This window comes from Ursus americanus, chromosome 7 (genome assembly GCF_024610735.1).
Source record: "Ursus americanus isolate L20-20 chromosome 7, mUrsAme1.1.p, whole genome shotgun sequence".
Lineage (NCBI taxonomy): Eukaryota > Metazoa > Chordata > Mammalia > Carnivora > Ursidae > Ursus > Ursus americanus.
The window spans coordinates 47,235,352-47,245,524 of record NC_142133.1 but is presented as its reverse complement, the minus strand read 5'-3'; the positions used below and the strand labels follow the sequence as shown (position 1 = coordinate 47,245,524).

At 48.1% G+C, this 10,173-nt stretch overlaps 1 protein-coding gene across 1 annotated transcript in view; it reads right to left on the bottom strand.

The window, feature by feature from the left end:
• Nucleotides 1-916: 916 nt before the first annotated feature.
• Nucleotides 917-10,173, bottom strand: part of DNAH6 (dynein axonemal heavy chain 6) — a 207,965-nt gene continuing 198,708 nt past the window's right edge. Inside the window, exons 73-77 of the mRNA XM_045808809.2 lie at nucleotides 8,551-8,736; nucleotides 7,981-8,053; nucleotides 7,083-7,234; nucleotides 3,998-4,220; nucleotides 917-1,187 (exon numbers count right to left, since the gene is read on the bottom strand). Coding sequence (XP_045664765.2) covers nucleotides 1,084-1,187; nucleotides 3,998-4,220; nucleotides 7,083-7,234; nucleotides 7,981-8,053; nucleotides 8,551-8,736 — 738 coding nt within the window. The 3' untranslated portion in view covers nucleotides 917-1,083. The remainder of the gene's footprint in view (nucleotides 1,188-3,997; nucleotides 4,221-7,082; nucleotides 7,235-7,980; nucleotides 8,054-8,550; nucleotides 8,737-10,173) is intronic.

Sequence of the window (10,173 nt, the reverse complement as noted above, 5' to 3'; positions counted from 1 at the left end):
CCTCTGACTTCTGCAGCTGCAGCCATTCCCACGGCTTAGTAAACACCTGTCCCCACGTGGAACGGCAAGAGTAGTCTCGGGTTCCTGCTCTGAACGCGAAGTAATAGAAGTGCGCTCCGCTTCTCCGGGACTTGAGTCTGTTTTTAACTTTGACAGGTATGGGGATGAAGGCGGAGGTAAGAGGGGAAGGGAGGATTACTGGGCCTGACCCAGTTCTTGCGAATTTCTGTGAGGGGGTGGCGTGGCTTTACCGCCCTAGCTGGGTGAGTCCCAGTTTCTTGGCTGGGGAGGCAAACAGACCCTTGTTGGCAGGGCTGACATCAGGTGCTTTACCACAGTGACTGCTCCATCTTCTGTTTTTGGTGACAGTTCCATCTTAGTAGTGGCCTAACAACCTCTGCTTTTGAGGTGGCAGGGGCTCAGGTGCACCTGGGTGGGACGTGGCTGCTTTTCACACAGGCTCATCCCGAAGTGGGAGGGGGAGCTCTGTAGTTGGGCCGGACCAACCTGCACTTCCGTGAAGCATTGCAGGCTCGTCTGTGGATTGTAGCGTAGCCCCGTAGAGCGTGTGTGTGCGGGGAACCGGCACCATGGGCTCGAGAGCTTGTCACCCACCTCATTTGCTCATCAGCCTCCCATGTGTTGGGCCCTGAGCCTTAATCTGGTCTAGAAGTGGAAGCAGCTGGGGCCATGTGACCGCAGTGGACGCCAGGCCTTTTGTATTAGAGTGAGGAGGAAGGAAGCCCATGTGGATGAAGCACTGCTGAGTTCTGACTCGCCCAGGTTACTCCCTCACTCCCCCCAAGTTATTGATGGGAAGCTGCCTGGCTCTCACCTGGGGGAGGGGGAGCAGGTCTAAGAGGTGAGTGCTGAACCCACTGCTTTCACATCAGAGCTTGAATTACCAACAGGGAGAAACACTCAAACACTTTATTTTAGGTTTGAAAAGAAAAACCACACTTACTACCCTTAAGTCAGATACGAAGTAAAGCTGTTTTGCTCTCGTATAAGTTATGCAGACCTTTGTGCCCCATCAGGAAGGATCTCTGGCCTGGTTCTTTTTTAGCAGGAGGAGGCAACTTTTCACTCATTTAGCTGGCAGAGCAGAGCTGATCCCTTGGCAATCCAGTAATCTTTGGACCGCTTGGAGGGTAAGAGGACAGTCACCACAAAGTTGGTTGAATGACCTAGTTAAGGATACAAGGACAATAGGTTTGTTAAAGAATAACCCCTTGATACAAAGAACACTGTACTGGGAGTCAAGACACTTGGGTTTCAGACCTGACTCAGTTTTTAAAGATAATGGGCAACCAGTCCTCTACGGGTTTCAGTTTTATGCTCTGTAAGATGAAGATTTTGGGACTTGTGATCCTTGAGGACCTGTCCACCTTTGACTTTGTATAACCTTGTAAATGTTTCAAATTCTCTGCAGTCTGACTGAGGGAACATTGGACTAGGATTCAGCCTTGAGCTTTTAGTGGGACTTGGGATGCTGTTGGTAGGTGGGGCCTCTCTTCATTTGTCCATCTGTCTGTCCATTCATCCATCCTTTGTTTCACCTTGCAGTTAGGCACCAGCGCTCTTGAAATGACTAAGCACAATCGCAGATATTTGGTCCTCAGCTCTGGGACTTCTGAAGTAAGAGTCACTGTTGCACTTTTGCACCAGGACCAGTGTGAGAAGAAGAGCGCTCTGCCTTCAAGATGGCACTGCATTCATAGCAAACCCCATCCGTGTGGAAGTTGGGGAAGGTGGTGGTGTTTCTAGCAGAGAATGCATATATCTCCCTTTCCTTACCTTTGTATGCCATGCCCTGCATAGTTCCTTGGCAGTGCTTGAGTGACATTTTATAGTACAAATGCACCATACACACACACGCCTACATACACATATACATACACATACGCACACACACGTATATATATTTACCTGTTAGTTTGATTCAGGATTCGAATAAGGTCCATGCCTTGCAATAGTGATGTGTCTATTTAATTTAATTTAATTTATTTTATTTTAGAAAGAGTGAGTGAGGGTGTGGGGGGAGGGAGAGAGAGAATCCGAAGCAGGTTCCACACCCAGCAAGGAGCCTGATGTGGGGCTTGAACCCACAACCCTGAGATCACAATCTGAGCCAAAATCAAGAGTCTGATGCCCAACCGACTGAGCCACCCAGGTGCCCCAGTGATGTGTCTCTTAAATCTCTTTCAACTGGTAGGTTCCCCCTCTGTTCCTTTTGCCACCCCCTTGAAATTGTTGAAACAACCAGACTGTATACTATAAAGTTTCCCACAGTCTGGATTTTTGCTGACAGCCTCCTTGTGGTGATTTTAAACATGTTCCTCTATCCCTGTAAAGGGGTGGTTAGATCTAGAGGCATGCTCACATTCAGGTTTGAATTTTTTTGGGCAAGAATACTTGAATAGGTGGTGTGTACTTTCATCGGGAAGCACATTGTGTCTGATTGTCTTTCTTTGTTGGAGTATTAGCAGCTGTTGATAATTATTATTACATAGAGCCATTATTTCATTAGGGTTAATGATAATTTTAAAATTTAGTGATGATTAAGTATAAAGAATCCCTAAGTGATTTACTTTTTGTATATAGTATGATATAGGGTCTAAGTTTGGTATAACTAATTGAGCACCATTTGTGGAATAATTTCTCTCTTCCTGACCTATTTTTTTAAATTTAATTTAATTTTAGATTTTATTTTATTTTTATGTTATTTTATTTTAGAGAGAAAGTAAGAGAGCAAGAGAGAGAGAGAGTGCATGCACAGGGAGAGGGAGAAGCAGACTCTCTGCTGAGAGGGAGCCCGATGTGGGGCTCGATCCCAGGACCCTGGGATCGTGACCTGAGCCGAAGGCAGATGCTTAACTGACTGAGCCACCCAGGTGCCAAACAAGGTCTACTGAGCAATAGCAAAGTGATAGTACAAAGCTCCCGAGGAGGGAGGGGACCCGAGAGGGTTGTCTGCAACACCATTTTAATTACTGCCTTTTCTTGGTTCCTCTTGCCAAGAAGACAGAGTTCCTACTGGAAATTTTAGCCAATAATAAGACAAATGACTCTTACAAAATGGGTAAAAGACTTGAACAGACAGTTCACTAAAGAAGATATAAATAAGTACCAGAAAAGATCGCTAACATCATTAGTCATTCGGGAAATGCAAAGTAAAACCACAAGAAGATACCACTATATTCTGTCATCCATCTATCTATCTGACATCTAGAATTAAAAGGACTGGTCATCCTAAGTGGTAGTGAGGATGTGGAGGCACTGGAACGCTTACATGCTGCTGGTGGGAGTGTTCAATGGTATGGCCACTCTGAAAACAGTTTTTCTTCAGTTCTGGGAAATTATCAGCCATTATTATCTCTCTTTCATTCCCTTTCTCCTTCCAGATTGCCTACTAGATAAACACTGGAAAATTTGGCTCCTTTCACGATGGCCTTTTTTTTTTTTATTGCATCATGCTGTATTGTGAGGGATTTCCTGAGCTCCTTCCCTGCTCACCCTTCAGCTGCGTCCTAGCTGTGTAGGGGCAGATCTTCAGCTTCTCTGTTGATACGGCTTTCTACTTGGTTCCTTTTTTCAGGGCTGCATCTCAGTTTCAGGCCCAGTCGGATTCCCCTTTTTGCAACATGGCATTCCATTTTCGGTTTATTTTCAAATCTGTTATCTGTGATGAGTCTCAGTGACTTTGGAGAGAGAGGGATTTTTGTGTGTACTCAGGCCATCATTTTGAAATTAGAAGTCACTGCTCAATAAGCTCTATTTTCTACTTATTAGACGTACAGAAGAAAGCAGTAGTTTTATAATGTCAGTCCATACTCAGCGTTAAAAGAGAATTTACAACATTTATAAATTAGTATAAGTGGCCTCATTTTAAGCTTTGCTAATTGGCTTAAGATCTCTCCTTGCACAGTATAGCTGTTTTTTGGACTTTGATGTTTGCATTTTGTCATCATTTGGACCAGTCTTAGCACATCCTTACCTGTGGTTGAGAGTGTTCCTGCCCGGGCCCCTGTTTTATAAAGTGGGGAATGGTAAAGTGTTGGGTCTGGCACATAATTTTGTTGAGGTTCAAAATGCACCACAGGCAGCATTGGATTCATCTGTCCTGGCAATGCGTCCTCTATCACCATCTCCATATTGTCCCATCGAGAAGCATCCATGAACATTCCATGAACAAGAACGCCATCCTCAGGAGAGGGCAACTGAAAGATGAGGAGGTTAAGGTGAGAAGAGGAGAAGGCTATTAGCTGGTGTGGGCCATTTCCTGAGTCCCACATTTCACCAGTTAATTCTAAGAACCATTCTATAGATTGCTGTTGTTACTCACATTTCAGAGAGGAGAATACCAAGGCTTGGAAAGGTCAAATGACTCGCTTCTCAGTTTGACACCAAACCTCATACTTTCCACACTCTGCCAGGATCTCTAATAGGGGATACCATTCGTGGGCTTCAAACCATCTGATATGATGTTATGACTTCCTTGTTCTCATGGGAAGCAGGTGGGATCGGAGGGCTGTGACTTTCATGTTCTTTTTAGCAAGGTCTAAGGGTCTGGGTGACCTCCTAAAGATAGATTCTGTCTCTGTAGTAACACTTGCAGGGCACCAATGGGAAGTTCCTTTTTTGTTTTCAGAAATTATGCTAGATTTTTCATGTTTCTATTAAGGGGGGGTGGAGAGACAGAGAAAAACCCTGCCACTTAGTGGCCCGTGATGAGATGCCACCACTGGTGTACAATTTTGGCCAGTCATAGGCTTCTGTGTCATCCTCCCTCAACACTGAGTGATTTGGCCACTTGTGGAGCCAGTTGTCTTTTGGATAATTGCAGCTTCACAGCTGCAGGCAGATGACCAAGCTGTACGGCCACAGGTAGTAGATTTTCATTGTGAAAAAAAGATAAGGTCTTTTTGGCTGGTCTTTACTTTCTGGCATCCTGAATTTGGCTCTTGGGCAGGCAGGGCGGGGCAGGCCTTCCTGTTTGGGGGGCTGCTGTGTGCACTTGTGCAGGTTGCCTTAGTAGAGGCTGCAAACCGTCCTGCTATGCACTTGCCAGGCCACGTGTGGGAGCCATTTGGGCCTCCACCCAGAGGGCGTGTGCTTTCCCAAACTGCGCGAAGGGGGGAAATGCGCTGACAGTGGCCCTGCTTGTTTGTAACAGAACGAAAGCTGTGTAAGCACAGTCTCTTGCAGACGTTTGCTGGGAGGACCAGGAGTTGGGCCCACGATACCACCGGCCATCTTCACAGATGGCAGAGATTCCAAGGCATTGTCATGGCTGAGTGCCCATGATCCAAGAGGAGATATGTGGATTGGGGCAAGGGGGAGGGACAGGGGTCCTGGTGGGCAGTGTAAGCTTCCCTCAGATTTCTGGGTCAGAGTCGGCCTCATGTGGCAGGTAAAAACGGGCCAGGCACAGGGCAGGGCCAGCATCCTGCAAGGCCTCAGCGAGAGCTTTTATGCGGGTGCCTTCCCGAGGCCTCAGTGATTCCCGATATGGGTCTGGGACACCCTCCTGGCTAAAAGGGGCTCAAAATAATGAGCAGTGCAACTCTCAATTTATTTTCTCTTTACTCTAAAAAGTATTTTGATGCTAAAACCAATTTCCTTAAAAATGTAACCCTTTTTATTGTCATTTTAAATACAGGCAATTAAGAGGCGCGGGCTATTATAGTATTTCGTAAGTAAGCCAGGAATACTGGATCAGTTTGGTCTTCGTAAGTTTTTGCTCCTGAGAGCAAAGAGTAGATCAATTAGATCTGAGTGGGGTGGATACTGATAGAATTATCCAGGAGCAATTTCTTCTAACTGATGCCAGGATATGTTAAAGAAAGTTTAGTAAAGCCATTCACCACAACTATGCTGATTGGTGAGTGACCACTTTCTTGGAAAAAACAATCTGGAGCAGATGTTTGATTTTGTGGCACGTATAGAAAGTTGTATTTATACAGCTCACTCGTGTGGGTAGGTGCTTGGAGGCAGAGCTCCACTCCCCCGCCGACATCTCCTCAGCACATGGAAGCTGGGCCGCTCAGGTTGGCAGCCGTGGTTCCCATCCCTGGCGGTCCACTGGAATCCCCAGGGGAGCTTTGGAAAATAATGGTGCCTAATGAAATTGGGGTGATTCTGATGTAACTGGGGTGTAGTCTGGGCACTGGGATTTTTAAAAAGCTCCACAGGTGTTTCTAACCTTCAGTCAAGGCTGAGAATCACTGATATTCTACAGCCGTGGTTCTCAAACTTTAGTGGGCTAAGAACCCCATGGAGGACTCGTCACGGTACAGATTTCTGGGTCCCAGTCCAGAGTTTCTGATTCAGTAGATCTGGAATAGGTCCTCGGAGTTTGCATTTCTATAAGTTCCCAGGTGATGCCCATGCTCCTGGTATTGGAGCCACACTTGAGAACTTCTGCTCTACAGGGAGTAAACTGTAGGCAAGGAGCTTAAACTGCTTCCTTAGTGCACTCCTGTTAGTTCTGTCACGTATTTATGGCCATATAAGGTATGAAGTTGGTATATCACTTCCGCTAGGAGGCATTTGAATGAACGGCAAATGCATTCAGCCTATGATAATAGTCGTTTATTGGGGAGCATTATGCGCTCGTTCATTTTTACTGCATTACACTCTGAGGCTGACGGCATCAGCCCCATTTTACAGATGCGAACACTGAGGTGCGGACACGTTAGTCATTGCTCTGGCACACACAGCTGGCAAAGGGGAAAGTCAGAATTTAAACTCAGGCCTGCCTGATCCTGAAACCCTTGTTTGTAACATCTTGCTAAAACCCTTATATTTAACCTCTTTCTCCATAAGAAGGAGAAAGTTGCTATAGGAATCTAAAGAAATAAACAGTGTTACTTTAAAAAATACCTCTACAAATCAGGCTAATTTAGGCAGTTCCCATCTAGGCATTGCTAGACCAGGGAGTCTGTCTGAGGGGTGTGAATCTCGTCCTGCTTCCCGGGCTCCTGCATGTGGGAGGCAGTAGGGGAGGGGGCAGGGGAGGTTGGCTGAGATGGCAAATGGCAGTGGAACAGAGCTCTGCTGTAACAGTCCGGGGACAATACCTCTAAGTCCATGGGTAATTCTTGTCCAAACTGCACCGTCCTAGCAGCTTCTATAACTGCAGCTTGATCCCGATAGGTAGGAATCATGTTGTATTTGAAACTCAGCTCATCTATAGGCAAATTGTATTTCCGAGCATGATTTTGAAGAGTTCCTGTAAATACGAAACCAGAAAGCTGGGTCCTCCGAACAACATTGCCGCTGCTTGCCTGCACCAGGCTGCTCTAGCGTCGGAGAGCTTTCTCTCCAGCGAGAGGTCTCAACGTTATTGCCTGATTCCGAATTAGTTCATCAGAGGGCAAGCCTGCAGGGCTGTCGGGAGGGGTGGAGCCATGGCAGGGCTGGGAAGAGAGGGAAGAAGGCCACGTCTCAAGGGCCCTGCTCTGCAGTGAGGGGGATACGCCAGTGCAGGAGTTCCAGAGCCCCATCTCCCTAACTTAGAGTCCTGCTCAGCTGGTCTTGATGGGCCATTTATGAGGGATTCAGAATGAGACAGATTAAGGGCTGGACCCTCTAGCTGGGGTCCTGGAGGCTGATGGAAGGACAGAAGGAGTATTTTTTAGAGGGAAGGAAGCTGTGCTGAGGTGGGGCTGGAGCAGGTGGTGCCTTTAAGCACGGGTCACACGGGGACCGTGCATGCAGGGGACGTTGACGGCAGCAGCGGTGCACCTGCTTGCGCAACGGTGAGGGGCAGGGATTGGGCTGTAGGGGAGCATCTGCTATGGCTGCCATCCTCTCCCCGAGCAAGTGAGGAAGAACAGGGCCTCACCGAACTGCCCTATAATCAACAATCCACGGTTAGGTCATGAGCAGCCATGCCTTTTCCCCGGTTCCTAGAAACCCAGCATGTAACAAATCATGGTCTTTTCTGTGGGATTTTTCTTGGGAAAGCACGGTTACCTGTTAGAAATCCTTGAGGAAAGAAGAAACCAGAGATCCAGAAGGACTTAGGCTGCCCCCTTTTGAGCCACAACTAAAGGAGAAAGATTACATCATCATGTATTGTTTTTCTGAAATGGAGTTTGTCATTTAAATCAAAGTCATATTTTGGAGGGCCTCTCAGGAGTCAGAATCTCAACCAGCCTGAGTTAGTCATCAGCCCCAATTCTCCCTGCCTGTCTGCCCCCCTTCTTCACCCAACAGCCTGACCACAAATCCAGAAGCTGGTTGTCACAGGGGGTGTGGAAGAGGGGAGACCACAGCAAGGTCACACCTGGCAGTTTGGACCCCCGTCAGATTGGTTCTGGACCTCACAGCGGGGTCCCATGAACTAGATCTGAAACTAAAATGGGCCAAGGGCAAAGTACATTGTAATCAGCATGACTTTCAAATTGATGCCATTCTGGAAGTTTCTGTTTCTTTGGGCTCAGATGATCCCTCAACAGTTGTTAGTGTTTCAGTTCCCTAGGGCTGCCTAAGGACCTTAGGCCTACCATGCTCATCAAATCCCAAAGAAATGAATTTTCTTACCTCCACAAACGCAGTCCTCAGGATAAGATCTTTGACCCATGATCCTAGTGGCTTCAGGGACGGGTAGGCTGTGCTGGACCACAGAGAAGGAACCTGGTTGTTGAGGAAGCTGTTATACACCTTCTCCATTTCCTCAGACATCACCACAAAGCCGGCGATGGCTTTGTTGAGTGTTTCTAGAGAAGTCTGAAAGAACAAGAACGGGGAGGTGCCTTTCACAGATGTAATTATCAAGTACGAGTGCCACCCTTTGTGGTGGCGGGTACTGCCTTGGGCTGAAGGGCCCACTTGCTGGGATCCATCCTCTCTGCCCACAGTCTGCTCGGCCAGACCCTCCAGTCTTTCATCCGTTTTTACAACAGGTGAGCACAGAGGTGTAAGACCTGGGGTGGGGGGCGGTTCAGGCCATTAATAGCAGAATCCAATGAAGTGGAAAGAGGGGAAGGAGGAGAAATATCCCCTGAAGCCTAGAGAAGTGATTTTGAGAAATGCCACTGAATAGCTCTCCTCCAGGCTAAAGGAAAAACGCGCCTGATGGTTAGTTATCCGGGAAGCGCGGGTGGTGGTGGGAACTATCTCATGCCGCTAACTCTGCCCTGGGGCGGCCCATGGCCTCTGAGGTTATAGCAGGGAGGGAAGATTCTTAGATAATCTGAGACCAGTCTTTCAGCTGGTACCAGAGAGTCTCCTTGAACTGGAAACACTTCCGTAAGACATGCCCCTTACTCTCCCCTCACCACAACCAAAGTCAGAGGCAGACAGCAGTGCTGGGAGATGCTGGGCCGCGGCAGCCATGGGAGGTACAGGGTAGTAGTTGCCGCCTGGCGAAAGATGAAGGCCCAGTGTGTGGATCCGTGAGGCCTGCATGGGTTTGTTTTGTGAAAACTACTGCCATCTACTGGGGAGATATTATAGAAGGATGTTAGAGGCCACATTTATGTGGATTCAAAGAACAAAATAAGGTCCAGGCCCATATCGTTCTGGAAAGAGGCCATATGTGGATGAACAAGTTTATTCCCCACCCCCTGTCGCTCTTCACAGGAGGCAGCGGTAGGAAAAAGAGGAGTTTTATTAGATCTGCCCCTGGCACGTGAGGAGCCCTTGGCAGCTCGGAGAGCAAGGAGGCTCTCGGCCAGAGCCAAGGCGGTATTCTACCGTAGGTTCCGAAATGGAAAAGGAGCAGAGGACTTACGTAAAATGCTGGGAGAATGCTTAAGTTACGGGGGGCGGGGGGATTAGGCAGCGAGGGTCTTCTAGGTCTGCTTGAAATAGAGCTCACTTTGCGGCCGAGTCTCCCAGAGGAAGCAGTTAACGCAGGCGCCGCGTTCAGTGGGAGAGCGCACTTCAAGACGTTCTTCTCTACGGCTAGAAGCCTGACTAACAGGCTGGCCTCATCTCTCCAGGAACGGCCCTGTCTCCCAGTTCTGTCACTAGAGGAGGGAGAATGGGCTCCCCTGGGTGCCGCCACCTTCCTTGGCCTTTCTTACTGCCACCATGGTGCTGCCTCGCTATTCCCTGGGTGAAGTGAAGGTGAGGCTGGGACAGAGTCAGGGCAAGGCAGGACGGGGCAGAGGTCAGGATAAGGGGGGGGTGAGGGGCCACCACCCCTCCCTCAGGTAGGAG